Source organism: Sciurus carolinensis, chromosome 1 (assembly GCF_902686445.1).
Source record: "Sciurus carolinensis chromosome 1, mSciCar1.2, whole genome shotgun sequence".
Classification (NCBI taxonomy): domain Eukaryota; kingdom Metazoa; phylum Chordata; class Mammalia; order Rodentia; family Sciuridae; genus Sciurus; species Sciurus carolinensis.
In genome coordinates, this window is record NC_062213.1 from 27839700 (window position 1) to 27866498 (window position 26799).

The 26799-nt window shown below is 31.8% G+C and overlaps 1 protein-coding gene across 1 annotated transcript in view; it reads left to right on the forward strand.

Moving 5' to 3' along the window:
* The window catches only part of Csmd3 (CUB and Sushi multiple domains 3), a 1190022-nt gene extending 1165680 nt beyond the window's left edge, over nt 1–24342 (forward strand). Inside the window, 10 exon segments of the mRNA XM_047516388.1 lie at nt 254–427; nt 1335–1408; nt 5647–5758; nt 8039–8218; nt 9592–9657; nt 14249–14407; nt 14916–15028; nt 17265–17352; nt 19516–19651; nt 23783–24342. Of these exon segments, the coding sequence (XP_047372344.1) occupies nt 254–427; nt 1335–1408; nt 5647–5758; nt 8039–8218; nt 9592–9657; nt 14249–14407; nt 14916–15028; nt 17265–17352; nt 19516–19651; nt 23783–23942 (1262 nt within the window). The 3' untranslated portion in view covers nt 23943–24342.
* Nucleotides 24343–26799: the final 2457 nt, after the last annotated feature.

The window sequence follows — 26799 nt, forward strand, 5'->3', positions numbered from 1 at the left end:
GATCAATGTAAAATACAGAACAAAGTATTTATGAAGTATGCTAGAAAAATATCTGAATGTATTATTTAAATATTATACTCAGTTTTTCATTCACTATGCCTTTATGTAGATCTATCCTCTTAATTAGGATAGATTATTATGGATAATACGTCCCTCTAGTGCAATATTCCTGCGAGTTGTCACCATTTTTATAAACTGTTTATTCTCCTGAATCTCAATTTTTTGCTATAAATATCTTTATTTTCACTTCTAGCAAAGTTTTGTGGTGATCCTGGTATACCTTCCCAAGGAAAACGAGAAGGCAAAAGTTTTATATACCAGTCAGAGGTTTCATTCAGCTGCAATCCTCCTTTCATATTAGTGGGATCAAGCACCAGAATATGTCAAGCCGATGGCACGTGGAGTGGCTCATCACCACATTGTATAGGTAACATTCACTACCGGCGTCTGTGCTCAGTCATTTTGGAACTAATAGGAAATGGTTACAATTTATGGTTTTCTTTATTATAAAAACTACATTTAGTTGAATATGAAAAACAAAATATAGAAGCAATTAGAAGAGTCTAAAAATGAATATTGGTAGAACATGTTATTATTTTTAGCATTTTAAATTTCTATAGAGACACTTGAAGTATTTTTGTTGTATATCAGTAAAATGAAAATAAAAAATGTTCAGAATAATGGCATTATTAAATACTATTAATTATTTAGATATTTATAGCTAATTAAGCATATTCATATGAAATGAAGCTTGTTCCAAAAATAGCTAAAAGATATGGATTTCAAAGTATATTTTTGTTATCCTAATATTAAATGCCACATTTGGTAACCTAACCAAATCATCTGTCATACAGAGCAACTCAGAGACTACCCGCTCTGCCATTTTTATAACTGAATCCTAGAGATGTCAGTTAAATGCAAATTTCTAAATCCTGCTTCGATAAATGACTTACTCCTTTGCAAAAATTTTACCCTACCTGAAATCATAACTTGGCAAGATCCTCCAGTGAAAGTTTCATGCGCGTGTACTTCTTTCTTAACCTTTATTTTCCCTTAACTTTGTATCTCCAGAGTTAGTTGAATGTCAAGTGCTTTTAATATTAGAAGGGTTCAAAGTTCAATATTACATAATAAATGCCAAATGCAATCTACCTGAATTTCTTTCTTCAAGATTATCAGGTTTCTGTCCATGGAGAGGTGCTATTAGATTTATGTTCTTTTTATTATTTGGGACACTTTCATTAAACCCCACATGACTCAATATTGTTTTGTATGAGAGAAATGTATCTATTATAAGTTTTAAAGGAATATTGTGTTTTTAATCTTCACTTTAGAACCCACTCGTACCTCATGTGATAACCCTGGAGTGCCACGGCATGGATCTCAGAACAATACATTTGGATTTCAAGTGGGTACTTTAAGTAGATATTTCCATTTAGTATAAAACTAAGTTGGAAAGCTTCTTTGCTTCATGTGCTTATAACTTGGTGACACAGAAAAAGTGTCATTCTTATATCTGCATTCATGAGTACATGAAAAAGGCAACATACAGCAAAAGAGGGGAAGTAAAGGAAATCAGGAAGAGGGAAAGCTGCTGAGTCCGGAGGACATGGCACAGTGGAAGGGCACTAGCATGTGTGAGGAACTGCATTCAATCCCTAGGGCCACAAAAGAAAAGAAAAGGCTGAGTGAACATGAGGATAGAATGAAAAAAAAAAAAGCAGAGATAACAGTAAGTGTGAGAAAATCCATAAGCAAGACATATGGACGCGTTGATTAGTAAGGAATAAATAAGTGAACTCTACAAGAGGATGTGGGGGGACAGTGAGGAAAGGTAAAAAGAAAGAAGTTAAAGGAGAGCCTTCTGAGACAATAGTAAATAAATAGAAATATGGTTATTTAATAAATTATTGCATATAAGGCTAAGATTTTTTAGACTTTGACACTGATGTGGAAAATTTCTGAGAAATAATTTAACCATACCCATTATTATACGACACAAAGTTGGATTGTATTAGAATTCCTTAGCATGTCCAGTCATGTGTGAATGACTTACTTGTTCTCTCTTTTTCCAATTTAGATTTAATGTAGAAATTCAGCAAGTTTTCTGTTACACAGGTCTAAGGGGAGCCAAAGTGCATACTGATTCTAAAAGGAAATAGGCAGTTTACACATTACCCAATTGCTTTGTGTTGCAGGGTTTTCTAAATGGTGCTATTTTTAGTGAAATTCAGTGTGAACCTGAAGAACATCCATTTCTAAAGGGAGGGCTCATCTAAAGTGCCATATTTTTGTTGCTAAATATAGTTTTCATTTATCTACAGTTCAGGCACAGTGTGAGCATTGATTTTATAGTGTTTCCAATTCTTCTGGTTTGCCTCAGTCTGGTCCAGATAATACAAAAGGGCAAAAACATGTCTCAGTCTGTATTATAGCAGTGTTTTTAGAGTCATATCTCCATAAAAGGTTTTTATCTATTGATCTAAATCCTGAAAAATGGGCAACGAGCTACACACATTAGTTCTCATCTTATTAGAAACAGAATGTGACTTGCTTTGATCACAGAGCAAATTGGTGACAATATCCTGGAAGAACAGAATCTTAACATTAATATCTATGCATGAAATCAGGTTGATTTCTGAAAAATATAAGTTCTTTATCATATTATTTGAGATAATGAAAATGAAAATGATTGAGTTTAGAAGAATTATGCAAAAAATTAAACAAAATAACTCTATATTTAAAAATTTGTATTACATAATAATTGAAAAGTATTAGCACCATTTAACCTAATCCTGAATATATTTTATTTGGGTTAATAAACATTTACTAGAACATTATATTCTATATAGATAAGTACAAATAGACTAGATTATAAATATGATAAAGTCAAATTAATTATAATTTATTTAAATGTCTATTAAAATTAAAAATAGACCAAGTATGTTAAATTGGAGATATAAGTTTTCTTACATGTGTTATTGGTGTATATGTAAATTTATGCATAATAAATCTTAAATATGTATAGAGCCAATAAAAATTAAAAAGATATGTAATTCTAACTGATAACAATTTATTGGTGGATTCCAAATGAATATGGTCTCATAAGCAAAAGGTGTAAGTTCAGAAAAATTTTTGCTTGCAAGTAAAAATCTATTTAGAGTTAGCTTAAGCCTAAAAGTGTTATAAATCATGGGCAGGTATGTCTGAATCCCCAAGAGAAATAATCCAGGTGAGATGCCCAGAATCTAGGCACTGCATAGTATTAGCCAGTGTTTCCACTACATTCAATTTATCTGCCTCATTTTTCATCTCTGTAGATTGACCATATGGCCAAGGCAGCATTATTTCTGTGTACATCTCAGCCATACAGAGAAAGTGATTGTCATAATCTTAGTTCTGCATTTTCAAAGAGAGTGAGAATGTATTCAGCCTGGTTTGATCAGGTGGCCTACAACAAAGAAGTAAAATTATAGCTATGGTAAACCCACTCCTAGGAGGGGCAAGAGAAAGTTAAGAGTTACAGGGCACTGAAACCATTTTCTTAAATTTCACTCTTTGCCTATATAGGTTTACATAGTAGATTTAACATAGGTATAATTATTAACATAAAAATATATCACCCTTGCTAGAGACCATGAAAACTCTTATTGAAGCAAGTACTCAACATAATGTATCTTTCTATCCAAAATATTATAAGTTGGAATAATTTTTACTAAAAATAGATTAGTAGTGTGTAGTTGTGGCAGTGAGTTGGGGAAGAAATAGCTGTCAAAGTGATTGATATAACAGTTAGATTAATTATGGAGTAAGTGCCAAATCCACATATCTCATTAACTGATGTATCACTCTTTAAATTGAACTCTAGGCAACAGAATATACATTATTTGAATTTAGAGTTTGTCTCATAAAGTTATTGTAGCTATGGGATGTTTTAAATCTGATACTTTAAATATTTAATCCCAACATATGTAGCAATATTTACCCCTACAAAATAATCTAGTAATATCCAGTTTATAATTATGTATCATGTCCACTTTATAATTGAAATGAGTATGTAAGTACATTGAATGGATAAACATGTTACCTAGTATTTCATTATATTAAATGATAAATATATGAATTATTAAAAATCATATGTATATCTTTTCTTTAGAATATTCCTATATTTTTAATATAAACTCATAAATTTTGAACTTCTTTTAAATCAGAAATCTCAGGACTAAAGTTGATGCATAGTTGATGAAAACAGGATGCAGAAAATTGCCTAAGACAGAAGTCATGAAACATTTACTGAGCATCTCAGACTCCATTTGCTAGGGGCTGTCTGAAGTGGTAGACCCTCAATATCACTTATCTTGTCCTCCACCTCTAGTTATTTAATAAATCTTGTTGACTTTTCCTTGTAATATATTCTGAGTTTATGACTTCCTTACCAAGCCTACTGCCAAGAATCAATCTAGATTTCATACAATCAAACTTCAAATGGTAGTGTCAACCTTATAAATAAAATTATTGCTCTTCGTTCTTTTAAATACCATAGCCTACCATTAAGACTCTTCCATACTGATTCTTAGGTATGCTCTGACTTCATCATTATAGTTAGAATTTATTTAAAACATACTCCATCCCAGAGTGAATTGGATTGTATATCCTACTTGGTCTCTCATTGTATATAGATGATACAATAAATCTCAGAGGCGAGATATACTTAATTAATGTCAGATGCAGAATTAAAGCCAAGTCTGCAGTACCCTGGGGTCTGCTTTGTTGTTTGTTGTATCTCGCTGCTTCCCACTTTATGCAGCCATTTCCACCCCAACTTCCTTGCTTACTTTGTGAACAATTCATGCCAATCAACTGTACTCTTTTTTCCTAAAATGAATAATGTATATTTTTACTTCCATACATTTTCTCATCATGTTCTTGTCGTATAATTTTATTTCAGTCATTCTCAAACGCTAGTGTTCATTAAAGTCCCACAAAGGTTTTATTAAGTCAGATTGCTGAACTCCACCCTAAGAGGTTCTGATTCAGTGAATCTGGGGTAACACACCAGAACTTGCATTACTAATGGATTTCTGGCTGATATTTATAAGGATACTGACCTGGACACCATATTTTAAAAACCATTATTGTATTTTTTATTGAAATTCCTTTTCTTTAAAACAGTACAAATTAATTTTTTATTTATATTTATTATCACCATAACCTTTAATAACCACATTTGTTCTGACCTTGTCTTGCACTTGCCATCTCTAAAATATGTATACCTCTTATGGTGTTAATTTTCTTTATTTTCATGTTTGACGTTACTGATCTTTATTTATCTTTACCTAATTTGCTGTCTATCTTATATTCACATATGTAGTTTGTGGACTTTGGATATCATATATTTTCTTCTCAATCTTATAACAAAAATTTTGGCACCTCGTGAATGTTGAATACTCAAATATTTCATGAGGGTATACAAACACAATCATAAACTTTACCAAATTTCTTTTAAATCACATTTCAAATTTTTGTTTTCACCACTACCATACAAAATTTTAGCTCAAAGTATTTTCTCATCCACAGGTTTTTCTATTTGTTGCTGTGTTTGAAGTTGCATTGGGACGTGTTATTTTCTCTTTAATTTGCTTATAGGTAGGAAGTGTTGTACAGTTCCACTGCAAAAAAGGACACTTGCTCCAAGGGTCGACAACACGCACTTGTCTCCCTGATCTCACATGGAGTGGGATTCAGCCTGAATGCATTCGTAAGTATTTAAGGAAATAATACTTAAGGATAAGAATTTATGTACATTTTTCTTCCACATAAATTCATGTAATAAATGTGTGAAGTTGATTTTAGATTATTATAAAATATATTTCATGTATGTAATTTTAATACCATGTCACGACTCAGTGTCCCTTGGGAAACACTTTCTGAAGAGGTCAGAAGACATAAAGTGCAATTTCATTTTGTTTTATTTCTTCCTTCTTTCCTTTTTATTTATATATTTTTTATAGCTCTTTGAATTGTATTTTCAGCCCCCTGATAATTTTAGGTAATGGTTAGTTTTTGGTAGTATACATCTGCACCTAGCAATCTAATGTTTTCAGGAGGTTCCAACCTAGCAACTTAGTTTTTTAGTCACATGTGTAAAGATTTTCTGAGAATCTGAAGGAAACTAGAAACTTCAATTAAAACAATATTCATGGACACTTTGTGAAATTTGAAAACTATTTCAGAATTTCCTACACTTTTAGTGGTCACTGATCTCCAAGTTGAAAGTACTTGCTGAATGGATTAAACAAGAATAAAGCCAAAGATCATCAAATAGTGTTTTCTGATTTACATTTAAAATATATTTCAACTGGTTAGCTTTTTGACTCTTCTTTCATTTCAGTTTCCTCTTTTCAAAGTCTTTTCCATGTTTTAAATGACATGTCTCTTGAGAGAAAAAAAGTAGAGTATGCTGGAAGAGAAACACTCATCAGTAAGTTATTTAGAATTTTGGATTTGCTTAAGTCCAGAGAAGCACTGTGGGTTTGTTCTAACCCTATTCAGGACTGCCCAAATGATCACATGGCCCTTACAGACCAGTGGCTTACTTAGAAGCAGCAGGACACTCTAGTGAGAAATCATGTCATTTCCCTGGTTGGTTTATAAATGGCAAACGTTAGAACTGTTTTCTGTCCCATACTAGGTTTTTCACAGTAAATCAATGTTCTTTGGTGACCTAAATTTGGAATATGATGATTTAAATAAAGCTTAACAGCTTCTGTTACAGCTTTGCATTTCAACATTTCTAATATGTGCATAATGTGGGACTTAAGAATGCAGTGGAGTCAGACTGTGTTTATCCTTATTGGTATTTACTCCACAAGGATTAAACCAGCTAAATTATAAAGTAATTTTACTAACTGAATTATATTAAATATAAACTATTTAACAAAATATTTAGCACATGGTGCAAAAATTGTTAGCTATTATTTATAATATTTTGAACCTCTGTTGGGAAACAAGAGGAAAATATTGTTTTTCCAAATAAATTTGTCCACAGAATACTTTTTTCAGAGACCATCCTTAAGGGTATTATATGTATGAAAAGATGTTAAAAAATTCTGTCCATGTTAGAAGGAAAACTTCTTGTAAAAATTTCTGATTGAGAAAGAGTGTGTTTATGATACAAAGCAGGTGAACCTGGAGGGAGGGTGGTGGTGTCAAGATAGTGAATTACAAGTGGAAGGAAAAATGGTAAAAGGAGACGAAATGTTACATGAAGGAAATGGTACTTCTACCATATGAACCCAAATATGGCCAAGAATGGTCTATGTATTAAAATGTACATAGGTAAATATTAATATTAAAGCAATATAATCAGTTAGTTGTATTAATCCTTAGAAAATATTTTTATTATCTACAATAAATATACAAAAAAATAAAGAAAAACTTGAGGGGTAGGGTCAGGCATGGTAGTGTAGACCTACAATCCCAGCTACTACTGAGGCAAGAAGATCACAAGTTCAAGACAAGCCTGGACAATTTATCCAGCCCCTCTCTCAGGAGAAACAACAAAAAAGATCTGGGGATACAGCTCAGTAGTAGAGCACCTCTGGATCCAATCCCCAGGACTGCATAAGCAAATCATATGAAAACAAAACAACCTGAGCTTCACCAAAATTAAAAGGTATCTTACCATAGAACTTTTTAGATCCTTTAATACACTATATTATTCATTGTGGCTCTCCACGTTGATGATATAGTATGCACTTATGAGCTTAATTGGCCATAGTAAGACTTTGTTCCTTTTCCTGTCTCATTTCCTCTGTTGTCATCTACCAGTGTTCCAGATAATTTTGTTTAGGAGATACTAGAGTATTGGTATATATATTCATATTGACACATTTTCCTTGGCTCTTTAGAATAACTAATAGAAGATATATTTAAATATTATAATTAAAGGATTTTAAAAAGCATATTGTGACTCCTGTCTCAAAATTTCATTAGCATGTGTGTAGTAAATTAGTATTGTTCTTTTTTCTTCACATAGCCCACAGCTGTAAACAACCGGAAACTCCTGCTCATGCAAATGTAGTAGGAATGGACCTTCCATCTCATGGGTATACTCTAATTTATACCTGCCAGCCTGGCTTTTTCTTAGCAGGTGGAACAGAACACAGAGTATGTAGATCTGACAACACATGGACTGGAAAAGTTCCTGTTTGTGAAGGTAAATTTTCTCCAAGAAGCTTTTAACACAAAAGATGTACTATTAGACCTTTCATGGATGCAAAGGACCCAGACTTAATTCCCCTTAGCTTAGGAACAGGGGATATTAGTTGGCCAGCTTTGAGGATAGGAGTTATATGGACACTTATGAATCCAGAAACACAGAAATATTATTTAAATCTCTCTATTATGTCTGATTGATGATTTTTCTCGTCTTTATTCCTTCTTCACTTTCTCTTTTCAGGTAGTGTATTCCTTTTCTAGAGCTTTTATAACAAAGTACTCTCCATGATTTTCTAAAAGTTTAGTACTTCATCTTTTTCTTTTATCATATATTCTCTCCTAGATGATCTCTTTCAAGTCAGTGGCTTCATTAGTCCCTTCTATGTAATTTACTTACAAATTAATGTCACTAGTTCATTTACCTTCTTTTGCCTTCACACTTACATATCAGTTACTTAATTGACATCTCTACTTGAATTTCTCAGACATTTCAGTGTTCAATAGATGTAAAACTAAACTCATAAATTTTCTTTCTCCATCTAGACTTCTTTTAATATTCTCACAGTGATACAGTCATCATATAATTTTACACACTAGAAATGTAATAATCTTCCTAGATGTTATCCCACACAAATCCACCACATTTTCAATAGTTTTCAATAGTTTTCTTGTCCATTTCATCACCACCACTTTTTAGAATTATCTCTACTGAAACTATTGCAACTGTTGTTCAACCTCTCTGGCTATATCAGTATTTCTTTCAAATTATTCTCTACATTTGCAGCCACAATGATATTTACCTGAAACATCTACTCTTAAATCCTATTTTAAAGATATCAAGGAGTTTTTGTGATAGGTGCTCTATAGAAAATACATGTCATGACTCCTACAACTTTCCATTCCCCGCTAGTTCTCAAATGATCTCTTTGGTTTTGGGCTGCCTTTGGTTTGATGGAAAGATCTCATTTTTGTGTTTATCCAATTACCGGTACGTTATGAGCTATTTTAACAACTTTGATTCTTAAATGTGAACCTTATACAAATAATGTTTGCCTTTTGTGCATACCCTCAGCCCTCAGCTTCCATGGCAGAAGCACCTTTTTCCATTTAGTTTTTCTGTCTAATTGAAAAACCAATATCCCAAGATGATAAGCCAGCAATAATCAGCCCCTTTTCCCACTGGACTATGAAGGGGATAAGTACTGAGGTTGTTAGATAAACAATGAGTGTTGAGAGGGTGAGATATTGCAATGAACAGGACATTTTGGAAAAAGTTATATAATATCTCAAAATAAAATTCATAGCATGTCACACTATGTTTTTGTGTTATTAATTATATCAACTTTTTGAACCCTTGTTTCTTTTCAAAAGCTGGTTCCAAAATATTGGTGAAAGATCCTAGACCTGCACTAGGAACACCCAGCCCAAAGCTAAGTGGTTAGTAACTTAATTTATTTTTCTAAAAATCATTATTTCTAAAATTGAGCTACTGTTTTCTTGATAAAGTAACCGTTTCTTTGGAAAAATATATTTTTGCATGGATAAAACTATATTGACTATATTGAATTTGATAATTTGTGTTATAAAGATTGAATTTAAAGAAGTGTAAGACTGTGGTATGTTGATATTATAAAAATATTGTTTATAGTTCTCAGTGACAAAACATATTGTTAATAGATCTCTCTATACATATTTCCTTGAAGAACATTTGTAAAGATCATAAGACAATGGAAATACTTTAATTAAAATATTAAAATAAAAACAAGGCATTATTTAAAATTTTAAACATGTATATTTAAAAAGGAATCAAATGCACAGTAGATCAGCAGCTTTAGGACCTGTACAGTTTATTTGTACTCATTGGATTCAGAAAATAAATTTAAATACCCAGCAGTCATTCAAAACATGGACTTTAACTCCTACAATCTTAATGCAGTTCTCATCTTGTGTACTCTCTACCCCATGACCTTGGAAAATTATTGTATGTGGAACCTCCATTTATTTATCAATACAAAGAAATAATGATTAGATTATTGTATAATGAACTTCATAAGCATACAGTGCAAAGGGCTTAACCCACAGTAAATGTTCAATATATAAAAGTTACTTTTTTAGTATTGGTATTATATTTATGTGATATAAATTAAAAGCTAAAAATAAAACTAAGGACTTAACATTAAGTCTTTACCTTGGATACAGATATGGTTCAGTTGCATTCAGCCAAAAACACTATTAGGATCTAATATTAGTTGGGTTCACAAGTTCTCAATGTATGTGCCATCAAAGTGGAGTGCTAACAAATCTCTAAAACTTAATTTATTCGACACTCAATGTAAACATGCTAATTGCCACTATGATAATAAAAGTATGCCAGCATAAGGTAAAATTAGCAATGGAGTCTAAAAACCATAATAGTCAATCAGTGCCCAGAATTTCCCAAAGGAGATTGTTTATCTGGGAGCAGGTGGTTACTCTGAATGATAGCTTTAGAACATCAAATGTAAATTGGATCATGCTAGGTAAACATGGACAATGACCACCCAATTGTCAAATCAGACTAAAAATGAAGAAGAATATGGAAATAAGTCACAGAATTCATAAGTTTGATCCAGTATCCACATATAAGGTTTCTGTATCAATTATAACATGAATATTTTCCTCAAAGGCACATGAGATTGGTATAATAATTGATTGTATTAACAAAGCCAAAACAATTCCAAAGCAAAGTTAGTCTTTCAACCTGATATTGGTCATGATACAGTTAAAGTTAAAGATTAATGGGAAAATGAATGAACATTCTTGTATATTTGGAAATTCAAGGCAAAATTAATACTAATGAATAACTCATGAATTTAAAAAGACATTAAAATAGAACATATATTACTAAAATTTATTTATATTGAAAAATCTAAATAACAGAACTTGAGGATTACAGGGAAAAAAGTTATGAGGAAAATTTAAAGCCTTAAATCCTTATATTAGTAAAGAGAAAGCCTCAGACTTAATGAGGTAGGTATCCCTGCTAAAAACATATAAAGATTACAACAAACTAAACAGAAACAAACACCAGAAACAAAAGAATTATCTCAACAGAGTCAGAGGTAGTTCTTTGAAAAAAAATGCACAAAGCAGAAAAATCTTTAGCAAAAATAATACCGGGGCTGGGGAGATAGCTCAGTTGGTAGAGTGCTTGCCTTGTAAGCACAAGGCCCTGGGTTCGATCCCCAACAACAACAACAACAACAACAACAAAAATACCAAAGAAAATGTGAACATAATTACATAAGCAATAGATTAAATAAGTTAAATGTATTGCAAGAAAACTATCAATAGCAACTAATTTTTTAAAAAAATTAAATGAAATGCACGTTACTAGAAAAGTATATTTTGATGGAACTAATAAAAGACAGCTTGAATAATCCCATAACAAAGGAATAGTTAAAATTTTTTCCACAATGAAACACTAGACACAAACGGATCCTCTGATAAGTCCCACCTAATTTTAAAGTAACAGACCAGATCATCCAAGAGACAGTGCAACTCCCTCTTGTGTGCACTCCATGATTAATAAGTTAGCTAAAGACATTATAAACAGCAGAATTTTAGGTTCACTTGACTTGGGATTATAGATGAAAATGTTGCATAAAATCTTAGCAAATCAAATCTAACATCAGAATCAAATTGGATTTATCATCAATGTGCAAGGTATTTCTTGTTAAATAATATTTAAATGTAATATATCACATTCTGAGATTAAAATGCAAAAATTGTGATGGATGTGTAACTTGCAAAGAAAATATTTGATAAAATTCGAAACCAATTTTTAATCTTTAAAATTCTTAATAAATTAGAAAGGAGCAAACTTCTTTAACCTAAGTAAAAATACCTATAAAAATTCTAGTTCAACTCTTATCTTTAAAATGAGAAAACACTAAGCAAAATTCCATTTAAAGTCACAGGAAACAGTGATTAAATTACTCTAAACTGACAAGAATAAAGTTGGCAATTCAATCAGAGTCAGGGACATGATTGTGTATTTGTGTATTCAAAATGCTGTGAAAGCCTGTGAAACAAAGTTTGAATTCAAACATGTTTTGAAAGAAGTGATCATGACCATTTTCTTTCCTTTTACTCATATCCACATCAATGTCAATGACATTTTAGAGTTTACAAAGGACTGACAAATACTTGACTATATTAAATCTCAGAATAGACTTAATTGAAAGAAGTATCATTCCCATTATATTTGGAATAAGGTAACCAAATATTATCTCTTCCATCCTGTCATGAGTTTTACTTCCCAGTTACGTGTGGGAAAGGTGGAGGCTCCCTATGGTCAACTCTGGGAATTCTCTATACTCTGAATTCAGTAGATGTCATGTTGATAGCTTGAAATCTACAACTGTGGGCATATTTCTACCATTTCAATCAGCGAATTCTCAGTTTTTTTTTTTTTTTTTTAAGTGCTGATTGTTAAACATTTACAACCAAATCCATGATTAATCCACATACAGCTGACTTTCTGCTACTGCTACCCCTCTTGTTCCATGACTATTACCTCCTATGACTGATATTTTCTGTCATATTCTTCAACCTTTGCTCCTTCATTTCTCTAAGCACAATGGATACAAGATCATTAGGCATAGCAGATTTTCATGAAAGGTTTGGTGGCAATGAAGAGTAATCACAATAGAGGCTAAGGAAAGTAAACAATCAGAGAGACAACACTTATTTACCAAGTGTCTACTCTTTGCCAGGTACTTCTATTAGAACATCTTTCTGTTTTTATTCTTCTCTAATTTCTGCAACTAAGAGCCTATTACCCTTATATACCTGACCATTTCTAATGCAGGGCACTTAAGCTTACCACTCCCTTCTACAAAACCTTTCTAGACACACTTTTATTAGCCAAAAGCGATCTGAGATGCTTACTAAATCAAGGGTTTATATTCATATACTATATGAAACTTAGATGAGTTTCCCCATACATACAAGGTATAGCAGTGTATCTTAAAGTTTTGGGGGACAGTGCCACTAGGAAGATGACTTGGCAAAGGTTACAGAGCCAGTACTGTAGATTTTTCATGACACTAACTATATAACTACTAAGTATATTTTTCATTAGAAGCTGTTTATTGATCTATAAGAGCAATAATTTCCCTATCTGGATAATAATAATAATAGTAATAATAATGGTGATGGTAGCAGCTAGCAATTAACTAAACACTTCACATTCTTTGTCATTTAATCTCTCTAAAAAACTATGTTAATCACATATATTAGGAGGAAATTCAGATTTCAAGTTAAGTAATTTATGCAAGATGACAATTTATAAAATGTAGAGGAAGGACTTAAATACAAGCAGCCCAACCCCAGTGCCTAACCCTTTTGCTATATTCTACCACACTTAATATTTCTCCCATGAGAACTGGGCAATTCTAGTGACAATTCTTTTATTTCTAAAAATACCTGTAAACCTCAAAGCTGTCAATATAGTGCAGCCCTGTTCTTCTTCAGGAGCATCTATTATTGGAATAACTGAAGTTAGTATTCCATAAGGGGGACACAGAAGCAATCCCTCCATTCTGCAAATGGGACAGATTTATTCTGTGCCTTTCCTCCTAGAACCTACTCCCACTGTTAGGAGAAAAGCAGGCCTCTTAGAACATGCATAGACTTTACTTGACCCAGTAAAATTATTTTATTTTTCTTCTGAAAGAAAATGTTTAAGGGGACCAAGTATAAGTAAAGTTTATATTTATCTGGCTTCTAAATAAAACCTTATGTCTTTAATTGATATTGTTTCTTATCAATAATGTGTGAGTGAATCTAGTCTAAATAATTTTGATTTGTTCTTAAAAGGCTGAAACATTTTTACATGAATAATACATTTTATTCTACATCCTCAACATTATTGTGTATTTTATAAAATATTGTTATTCAATACACTAATATTCTTTAAATTGCTATTTAATACTTAAAGGACATTATAAAATTAAAATGTGGTGTTTATTTAATCTATTCACAGTTCCTGATGATGTGTTTGCACAAAATTACATATGGAAAGGCTCTTACAATTTCAAAGGAAGGAAACAACCCATGACCCTGACAGTGACTAGTTTCAATGCTTCTACTGGGAGAGTAAACGCCACCCTGAGCAATAGCAACATGGAACTTCTGCTTTCAGGTATCGTATTAAAAAAAAAAAAAAAAAACTACAGAAATAGTATCTTCATGCTCTCATTTTATTATGATTTCACTATTCTATTAATGATCTTATACTGTGAAATATTTGAAATATTTTTTATGACATCCATAATTTTTTTCAGAAACAAGGTTCTCTGAGTTTTGGATTAATGAATTAATCCATTCTTACTAGTCTGATTAGGGAAAGAAGTCACTTTGCAATATCATGGAATGATATTGCTATATACAAAGATATTTAATTTTAGTAGCGTAGGTAATTCATGCCTCACAGATAAGATTCAAGCTGAGATTTCAACTGAAACACATATCAATGTATATCACAAGATTTAAGGAGAGCCATATGTGTGAAGCCATCTTTGACTTCGGCCTTGTTTTATTTCTTTTCCTATCACATATCTTATATGATGTACTTAAGGAGTTATAAATAGTAAAGTAAAGAATAAATATTTACAAAATTAAGTACACTAAGATGTCCATACATTTCACAGGCATATATAAAAGCCAAGAAGCTCGGCTAATGTTACACATATATCTTATTAAAGTACCAGCTCATGCTTCTGTGAAGAAAATGAAGGAGGAAAATTGGGCCATGGATGGCTTTGTAAGTATATTTAAAACAATTCTTCTGATTTTAATTAAATTTGTAGTTTGTCCAGAAAAAAAATGAATTTTGTAATTTAACTCAACACATTTTATATATACACACATATTGATAAGTATAAATGTTTAATATTCTAGAGTACCAAGCCTAGGATTCTGACATGATTTGCCTATTTTGTAGTGCGTGTGTATATGTTCTTCGTAGGTCTGCATAGTACTTTTCATTGATTGTCTCAAATATATTCTGGCTATAGTCTGTAGTATGATAAATAAATCTGGATCAAATATAATTCATTCTTTGGAATCAGTATGCAAAGAATATGCAGTATATTTATGAAATGTATAAGAGGATTAAGTATGTCCATTAAATTGAATTATGAATGAGAATTTTATAAAATTGTCTGTGAAGAGGAACTTATGTGAGCTGCTTCCTGTAGGGAGATAGTTACTATAGGTTCACCATTCAGTCATTTATGTGAAAGGAATGTTCTAAATTGATAGTTGAAAACATTAAGTAATATATTAATATACTGGTCAGGAGTCTTTGTTGAAGAATAAGCATGATGATCAGACCATATTTTCAAATACCAAGCCTTATTTTACAAGGAAGATTCAGTGAGAAAAAAAAAAATTCAGTCATAGGCTCTAGTAAGTTTAATTCCCAAGAAAAAAGTTGTCCATCCTCTTTCTGTATTTTATACCATTACTTGTGGAGTTGGGAATGAACCTAAGTCATTATTAGTACACTAATTATTTAATTGTATTATTTCATCTAAGAAACAAAATTAATTAATTTATTGAAATATTAGAGTTCCAATTATTCTCTTTAGAAGTATTTCATTTTTAAAAATTGGCCATGACCAGAACATAATGTCTAATAATAATAAATCACTTAAGAAATACTAGGTGTCCATAGGCAATTTAGTATGCTTTGATTTTTAGGGTAGGGATTAAAGTTTCTTACAACATTTATGGAAACACCCGTGGTTTAAGTAACTAATTGCCACTAATTACCACAAATTTCAGGATAAATTCACATTAATAGTTAGTTATCAGGATCACTGAAGTGCATCAATTCCTGTTTTACTTATGAGATCAAATGAAATTATGCATATGAAATTTTTTAAAATATAAAATTTTATACTCATGTAAAATACACATAGTAGTCAGCATTTACAGCATTAGATACAGTCAGACTTTTTCATGGTCAAACAACAATAAGTATTTACTTCTTTCTCATCTATCTGGGTTCACTATTCTAATTGGACTGTGGTATTGAGTCAGGTGGACTCACTCCATGACTTTCTGGGGCTGAGGCTAGAGGGGCAGCAGCTACCTGGAGCATGTTCCAAGAAGTCAGAAGCTCACAGAGGGACAAGAGGATCTGAAGTAAACTCTATGGTTCTAAAGTAAACTCAAATACATTGACATATGTCCCTTTATTTATAGTTTAATTTAGATATAATTCGCATGGCCTACGTTAATCTACGTAAAGTATAAAATTCAGTGGTCATAAGAATATACACAGATATATGTATCCATAAGCATGATGATTTTAGAATAATTTTATCACCTTAAAAATAAACCTATACCTTTGTTATCGTCCCAAACCTCATCCTCACTCTATCCTTAAGCAATATATTTTATACCTCTATATACTTTCCTCTTCTGGACTTTTATATGAATTAAGTCAGGTAATATGTGGTCTTTTGTGACTGGTGTCTTTCACTTAGTGTAATGGAAAATATGTCTCTATGGTTTAGATCAATAACTGACCTATGCTCAGTTCCACTCACATGCCCTTGGCTAAAGCAGGTTACAGTGTACACTTTCTGTGAAGGTGTGGGGGCTGGAAAGAATGAATGTAAACATGAGATGAGTAACCTAATTTACAAAGAAGAGATTATTATATTTTATTTTTTAATTAACCGTTTGCCTCACTCAATTTTATTATATCATTGTCATATTTTGAACGCTAAGCTTCTTAGCCTGTGAGAGATCGATGTATTAACAACTAACTCCCTTTCTTCAATATCATAATTATTTAACATTGGAAATTTTACTTTTTCTTTTATAATGGAAAATTTAGCACAATGTACTGTTTTACTAAGGAGTGGGATAGAAGAAAGGAACTTTGGATAATAGTCATTTCAGAATAAAATTGAGCATTTATTAATACTGGGAAAATATAGCCATAGCTAATCTTCATATTTAATCAGACTTTCAAATTTATTTAGGTTTCTGCTGAGCCTGATGGAGCTACTTATGTATTTCAAGGATTTATTCAAGGCAAAGATTATGGGCAATTTGGACTACAAAGACTGGGTAATGTATTCATTTTGGTTTTCATGTAGTTCCTTTATTACCCTAGACAGCAAGAAAACAGTAGATTCTGTATGTTAGGCATACTTACTACATTTTGAATTCTGCATTGTCAGGACTAGACATTGATACATTTGATAGCATTTTTTACAATAATTACTTTCCTCAAAATATCAGTTCTTTTTGAACAACTCTGCAATATTTAGCTTTTCACATTATTTCTAATAAATAAGACAAACTGTCTAAGCCCTTAAGCAAGTAAAAATAAGAAAAAGTGATATAGAAATGAAACAAATATTAAACTGTAAATTATTTCATCTTATCTCATGAGAACTATACTACTTCTTTTCAGTTTGAATATTGTTGCAATTTTCTTACTCTTCTGAAAACTTAGTGCTGCTGTGAGAAACTCATAAGGTCTTTAAAAGAATTATAATTTAGGAATGAAGCCCTTTTGAGTGCTAGGTACTCTTCAAATATGTGAAGTTTTGTGGTGGGAGGCACAAATTTTTAGCATTCTCATTTCTAACTTTTCTAATATGTGGGTAAACATTTAATGGTCTTCTTAGAATGTATTTATAAACATAACTTACCCTGTGTACCTTTCCAAAAGTATACTATCTCTCATTACTAAAGTGTGTTATTTATACATAAAAATTAATTCGGGCTCCAAAAGCTATTGTTTAACATTCATCTTAAAAAAATCATTGCTTTGAAATTTTCATAAATATACTTTCATTGAAGGAATAAGGTATAGAAAAAGATACCAGTGTTTCAGTAATATAGACAAAGTTGTGGCTTATTTGAAAAGGAAAGTTAGTTTTCTCTAAATGAATAGTAATAATAAGCCACATCACATAATGTTTTACTTAAAATTTTGTTGTTTTAAAAACAGCCTAAAACATGCCTTAATACAGCACATTAACACAGTTGGTCATTGAATATAGTACATTTTCATTTAATATCCCCTGAAGTGTCTCAAACACCACATGTCTAAAACAGAACCTATAAAAAGGAGCTTTTATTTTTGAAAAAGAGCTGTTAGCTATTTGCTCTTTCCCCTCCGTGTACCAGCATGTTGACAAGTTTGATTTTTCTCACTTCCTAACTCAAGCAATACCATTGCCATTTGCTTATCTTGAAGTAGAAAAATCTATTCTGTGCCGTCTTACTTGTGCCATCCATACAGACAACTTATGTTTTTAACTATGAAATGTTTCTAAATCTTTCTTTTCATGTCCTCCTAATGCCCTAGTTCAAGTCTTAATTTCTTTTTTAAATCCAGGTTTTTGCTATGACTTCTAGTTACAGCTGCTTCCAGTCTGCCTTCCTTCATGTCCACATCACTGCAGTCACTCAACTGGATCTTTCATTTATAAACACTTTCAGTCATTCCTCACTGAGGTGAATAATAAGTTTGAGCTCCTTAGCATTTTCCTTCCCAGCCCAGTCTAGCAGTATACCCCTGCAATCCCAGTGGCTGGGGAGGCTGGGATAGGAGGATTGGAAGTTCAAAGACAACCTCAGCAAATTAGTGAGGTCCTATCTCAAAATAACAATTATAATAATAATAGTAATAATAATGTGAAAATAATTTAAAAATTAAAAAAAAGAATAAAAAAAAAGAATATTCCTTCCCTGTAAGAACCTAGCCATAGCTTCTTACTTTAACCTCTTTCTACTAGTACAAGACAGTGTTTGTTCCCTAAATATGTCATCATCTTCCCACATCTCCATGTATGCTGCTGCTGCTTCCTTCTCTATATGTTGTTCTACTTTTTCTTTAATACCAAACCCATATTGCATGTCCTCAAGATGTGTTGTGTGACTTACCTAAAGCACCTTCCCTTTCTACAGCACATTGACCATGAATTCATACTTGATGTATACAGTGTCTCCATAAGTCTTCCCACTATTATATAAACTCCTCAGTTCAAGGGCATTACCTAATTTTTGGTTTATATCCTTTCCTTAAAAAAGCATCTTATATGTTGTAGGCATTGTGGAAAACTGTGTGGAAATGAGTTGAAGGAGTTTCAAAAATTGTTTTTGTTTACTGTGTATATTTCTGAAAAGATACCTTGAGGATGGAAGAAATTAAATGATTTATAAAAGGAGAAATGAATTATAAAATTGGGCTCTTTTGTCTTTTTTTTTTCTTTGTAGGACTGAATATGTCAGAAGGTTCAAATTCTTCAAATCAGCCTCATGGTACAAATAGTAGTTCTGTGGCCATTGCTATTCTTGTGCCTTTTTTTGCACTTATATTTGCAGGATTTGGATTTTATCTTTATAAACAAAGGTAAGTCAATTGATTTTTAATTATAAAATGCTCCAAAAATCTCTCTTGTTATATCCACTGCTTTAGTTCAAATCCTAATTTCCTTATTTTTTCTGTTGTTGAAATCTGTGTGCCAACTATTGCCACAGTTGTTGAAAACCTGATTTCCCCAACCCACGCCTGCAATTCCACATACACATTACAAAGATTGCTCTGTTAAATTGCATAAGCATTCAACCTAACCCTTCCTCATTTTGCCTGTCAGTTTCCTGGTATAGAACTAATTATGCAAGTTATTTTTACATTATCCATAATGAGACTTTAGAGATAGAAAATCTAGGTTAAGGTTTAAATTGAAGAGGTGATATCTGCTGCCAGATTTATTTAGAGAACTAGGAAGAAGATTTTGTCCAGACCTCTTAGCTCACAAGGCAATACTGACTGATTTTACCTGGGTAGACAGCTGATAAAATTCTCTAATTCTCTCATTTGCCTCCTGTTGCTTGTAAAAATTAGACAATTAATATGCTATATTTGTGATAGAGTATATGACTATAAATATTATTAGGAGGTCCTGCTTACTCTGTCCAGTGCAGAATCCTGGTCACAAGTTTTGATATTTTATTCTCCACTATTTGGGACAAAGATTTATCAAGAAAAAAATAGGTAACCAGATAATTTAATTAATATTATCTAAATGCATTTTCTTCCACACTAATGTTTCCTTTATGTGTCAATCTGTAATATCTAAGAATTATCTAATTATAAATTAGAAGCTGTTAATGCCTGATCAATATCAGAGAGTATTTGTAGAAAAAGAAAAATCATGACTAAATTTATTTATAAAACAAGCCACACCAGACTTTTATTGTTGTTATTGTAAAATACATGTAGCATACACTTACTAGTTGAACCATTTTTCAGTGTACAATTGGTGGCATTGAGTACATTTTCAGTGTCCTGCCACCATCAACACTATGTATTTCCAGAACATTTTCATTACTAAAGAAGGAAACTATACTCAATGTACAGTCACTCCTGATTCCTCTCACCTCAAACTTCAGTCACCTGCAACTCTATTGGCTTACTTGTTACAGATTTTTCATATGAATGAAATCATACAATGTGTTATGTTTTGTCAGCCTCCTTAAATGTGGTAAAGTGTTTCCAAGTTTCATCCATTTTATAGCATGCATCAGTATTTCATGCCTTCATGTGGCTGAATGATTGATGTTCCATTGTATGAACACATTATTTTGTTTGAATGTGTCTCATACCTTAACTGTTGTGGATCTTTGGGTCATTCTACATTATAAATTGTGCTGCTATGAATATTTGTGCATAACTTTTTGTTTCAACATGTTTTTTATTCTTTTGGATATATATCCAAAAATGGGATCATTGGGTTATATGGTAATTCTACTTTTAACTTATTGAGGAATCAGCAAGTGGTTGTGCACAACAGCTACACCAGTTGGGTTTTTGCTTTTTTGTTATAAAGTCATCCTCATGTGTGTGAAGTAGTATCTCATTATGGTTTTGATCTTCATTTCCATAATTATTAAGAATGTTCATCATCTTTTTATATGCTTGATGGCCATTTATCTTCTTAAATACCTATCCAAGTACTTTGCCCATATTAAAACCAAGTCTTTTTTTTTTCCTGTTGTTTATTTGTAAGAATTCTTTCTATATTCTGGACACTAAATCCTTATCAGACGTCTGATTCGCAAATATTTTCTTCCTTTCTGTAGGTCATATTTTCAGTTTCTTTTGATGAATTTTATTGTGCTTTTTCTGTCATATCTGAGAAACCATTGCCAAATTCAGAGTCATGAAGACTTACACATATGTCTTTTCCTAGGAATCTTATAGATTTAACTCTTTATATATATGACTTCAATGCATTTTGAGTTAATTTTTTGTTCATGGTATGAATTTTTTATTTTTTAAAGACTGATGATATTCTTTTTCTTTAAGTTGTCTTTCACCTTTAAGACAATTATCTCCATCATTCTTACCTAAATAAAAGGAGATGGTTTTGAATCTACTTTTATTATAAATTTAATTTGAAACAAAAGAGAGACAAATATTATAATAAGTATATTTATGGTAGAAGATGCACTTAATGAGAGGGAAAGTTCCTAGGTTTCTTCAAGTAAACCTGTTAATTTATTTTTTAAGTTATTATCCTAGAAATCACCTAAAATATTTGAAATACAGCAAAATTCAGAAAATGCAGTAAGGATAGTAAAATAACATTACAATGGCAAATACAAATTTTAATGAAATTAACTAGAAATTTACAGTACTAAGTATAAACAGAAGGGTTGAAAAGAAAATTTAAAGTACATTCTTTTTAGGAATTTGGCCCCTGATACATGTAGGCCACATCTACTTTTATTTCATGACAAATGTCAGCAAATTATACGACATGTGGGAAACAAACTTGAATCAATCAAGTATAATGTAGGAGAAATAAAGAAATGAAGAGGAAATTCGAGACCAGTAACTTACACAAACCAGTCTACTAGACTCCATGTCTTTTTAAAATTAAAGACAAATGTTTAATTATTTTAACTCTTTGGAAAATGTTTTCATGACATTCATATCAGTAGTAATTTCTTCTTTGATTTTTTGAGCTTACTGTCTCTAATGTACAACATTTTATTTCTTACTTTTTTTGACCCACATTTTTTATTGGTGCATTACAGTAGTACATAATGATGGGATTTGTTGTTACATATCCATACAGGCACACAATATATAACAATATAATTTGGCCAATATCACTCCCCATCACTTCTCTCCTCCCTCTCTGACTCCCTTCTGGTGGTCCCTTTCCTAACAGATCTTCCTTTGATTTTCATGAATTCCCTGTGTGTGCCCCCACATGCCCCCACTTTTCCTTTTTCTTTGCTAACTTCCATATATGAGAGAAAACATGACACTTGATCATCTGATTTTTGGCTTATTTCATTTAATACATTGGTCTCTAATTCTATCCATGTTCCTGAAAATGACATAATTTCATTTTTCTTTATGGCAGTCATCCTTATCCAGTCATCCATTGATGGGTTCCATAGTTTGGCTATTGTGAATTGTGCAGCTATAGACATGGGTATGCATGTATAGTATGATGACTTAAAATCTTTAGAATAAATACCAAGGAATCACAGCTCAGTCATATGGTAGATTTATGCCTAGTCTTTTGAGGAAACCCCATACTGATTTCCATAGTGGTTGTACTAATGCACAATCCCACCAACAATATAAAAGTGTTCCTTTTTCTCCATAGCCTCTCCAGCATTTATTATTCGTATTCTTGGTTACTGCCATTCTGACTGGTGGGAGGATGAAATCTCAGTGTAGTTTTGATTTGCATCTAATGTATATAATTTAAAAAATCAAATTATTTGTTTTTCTTGGATACTCCTTCCCAAAATAGGCCTTAGGATAAGTTGTCTATTCTTTATGGAATTCCCTTTTCTCTATTAATGCAAAACTTCAGGACAAGAAGGATTAAATTTTACCTCTTATAGATGCTTTTCCTTATTACCAGTCCTAAAGTGGCTCCTAGTTATTTCTTATTATGTTGATCATTTTTCTTTGCATCATAACAATTCCCATAACCTACTATATTTCTTGTTTTATTTTAAATTTATCCATTGTTCTCTAAACTACATTATAAAAGCTATGAGAGTAATACATTTATATGCTATTTAAATAATGCTGTATACCCAGTGCCTAGAATGAATACCCAGCATATAGTAGATGCCCTGTAAATATTTGATGAGTAAATGAATAAATGGTAATGAGATTTAAATCATCATCATAAGTTATTTTTTATGTATAATTCTTAATATTAAGTTAGTATTTCATAATAAAATTTATAATGGTCATAAGATAATTTATTATATTTATGTGATTTACACTGGTGCTGTACAATAAATATTTGATAAATGTAAATCATAAAAGCCATTCAGGATTTAAAAGGATAAGTAAGTTATTCAAGCTTGATTTATTATAATTTCTTAATTAATACTTTCAAGTGACATTATTCACTAACAATGGAAACTCAAATATATTTGAGTCCTACTCTGCTGATTCTGAAAGAAAGTTAACACAGTTAATTGATGCTTTCATTAACAGGACTGCACCCAAAACACAGTATACAGGCTGCTCAGTTCATGAAAACAACAATGGCCAAGCAGCTTTTGAAAACCCCATGTATGACACCAATGCCAAATCAGTGGAAGGGAAGGCAGTACGATTCGATCCCAACTTGAACACGGTTTGCACAATGGTATAACGCGGCAACTCTTGGCCTTCTTCAGAATCTTGGAAATGGACACACAAAACAGTGCACATTTAGTTCACTGCTAAACAAAGCACACTTTTCAGGACTTGTTGGGTCACCTTTTCCTGAGGAATGATAGAGAAGAGTGTTTTTTCATAAACTGGATCATAATTCTTCTTCATGTTTGCCATGGAGAGTTTTACAGAAATTTCGGCTGCACTCTGAGAGTGCTAACTCACAGTTTATTTGCTTTTTTTAAAAAGGAGATTATTCTAAAACATAAACTTATTTGCATATATTGGAGGAGCATCCACTATCAGTATTTCTGTGCTTTATAAACTATATTAGAGGGACTGGGTTACAAAACAAAAAAAAAAAGATATAGGGTAGAAAATAAGAGCTATACTTACAAGAGTCAATAGATCACTGACTTAACTGTCATGAGCTCCATCACATCCGTAAGTCTGTACTGCATACCACAATATCTGCTACTCATTCCTGTTAATGGAGGCATAGTTTTCCTTATCTCTGTGGTTATTTAAGATTAAGTCATGCCTTTAAATGTTTATGAGCTAATTTATGACACAGGAGTGATCAGGCTGCCCACAGAGATTTGACTGTTTTTGTTCTTTGATATCATATTGCTATTGTTCTTTTAAGACGTGGTCACAGTTTTTGCAAATGGTAAAGTCCTTGTGCTACCTTCTCAATTTTCTCTTTATGAAATAACCAGTTTTATTCAGCGAGCCATGGGGTAGTGTCTTTACTATGTTTTTTCATCAAGAAACCATTTTGACAGACAAAAATTACCTATAAATATGATTATTCTGCAGTTATCTGAGACTCCAAACTTATTCCCATTTTCTATCAAATTTTCCAATGTTTTTGAAAAACCTAATAGCATCCACTGATAATCTCTTGTATTTAATTTATGATATGTCTCCATGTCCTTCCAGTCAAGCCTTTAATTATAACATTTTTGACACTTTTCAATTTCTAACAATGAGTTAGAAATACACTTTGTTCTAGCTCCTTAGCATAAGATTGAGGGGGAAAAGTCAATCTTTCAAATCACCAATATAAATTTGTTCCCCGACTTGTGGATTTATCAGATTTTCACGTTTTAAAATTTCTATACCCCTATTCTTTAAAAAGCAGGTTTCAGATACAACAGGTTTCTTTCATTTCAGATTGAGATATGTATTTGTAAGTTATTGGTGGCTCATATATAACTCTATCACATGGCAATGCCAGCATTTTTCTTTATTAGGTCATTGTCTTCCTTTTTAGCATGTTTCACTTCATTGAATAAAATTGTGTACCCAGTGTGAACTCTCTGTTGTTGTCCCTTTCAAATATGGACTACTCTGTGAATGGTCTCAACTTTTTGTATCTTGAGACAGAGTGCCTAAGAGAAACCATTGCACCTGGGAGCCCTGCTTGGATCTATCGCTACATTTAGTGAATTTCTTGTAAACCACTTTGAGATACATTGTTTTGGAAATTCATACAATTTTCTCAACATTGTACTCTACTGACAGGATGCGGTTTTAAATTTTATTCCATCAATTATTTATTCTTGTTTATTCAAATGACTGCAATAACAATGATTCATTCACTAATGTTAAGGTTAATACATTTAAGATCTTGTTTAAACAATGTTTCTTCTGCAACTGGCTACTCCTCTTATATTAATGCATACACTTTTGTAAAGAAGTATATTTTTATGAAAAAAAACTTTGTAAAAGTATGATGTAAATTTTCAGTGCAATGTAAACAAAATAAAAATGGATAATTGCTTTTGTAAATGTGTTTTCTTTTCAAAATTATCTGCAACTGGTCTAATAGTAAAAGAAATGAACAGCACACATCTATGTGATGGTTTTAAAAGTTATCAAACTACATATTTCATGTATTTAATTGGTAATATAATAATAAAATATAGGTGCATTTCTTCTTTGAATTTCATAATTGCTCAGATATGACACTCAGAGGTAAATAGAGTCCCAGTAAATGTATTAGTACTGGTTCCTAGCAAAGGCTTGTGGCTGGTGGCATGAGGAAGTCAATATTTTTGACACCAGGTTTTGTAAAAGCAAAAACTTTATTGAAGGCTTACCAAGAAGGAGAAAGGGGCATGCTTGAATATATCTCCCCATGGTAGTGAGGTAATCTATGGGTGGGGAGAAAGAGAAGGGGTTTATTGATGAGCATCAAGAAGTTTTAGAGTTCTTTTACTTCTACGGGCACGGTGAGGGTGGGGTCGTATGCTTCTTCTCCAGGGGAAGTTATTCTGTTCTGTGTCTAGCATTTTGAGCCTCTGATGTCAAAAGGTCTCGGTCTGGGTTAGTGGGTTTCTTCTGAGCTTGCTCAACTTGGAACAACAGAATTTTTACCTGGTTTCTGGTGGATTCTAGAGGTTTCCTCCAAAACAATTCCAAAGAGTTTTGTTACTTGCCAAATTTAGACTTTATTTCTATATCATAAGAACATCATCTTAGAAATTACCCCAAATGCAGCTATTTTAACAATGTTATCTAAATTTAGATAGAGTTGATCATTTCTAATATATCTGTAGTATGTTTCCACAAAAGGATACTTATATTTAGCATAGTTGAATAGGTCTAAACTCAATAATACCTACATTATAATAATACTCAAAAAATATGTATTTTTTTAACCAGGATGTAGAATTTCCACATATAAATGCAACATGTAAACATCTATATTTGAGAAAGTGATTGTTTCTCTAAAGTTCTTATCACAAATTATGTTAAGGTCAATTTTACTAGACTATTTTTTTTAACAAAAGAGAAGCTATATTTCTGAAACTCAAATTCTAATCTTTAATGACTTTCTGTTTATTCTG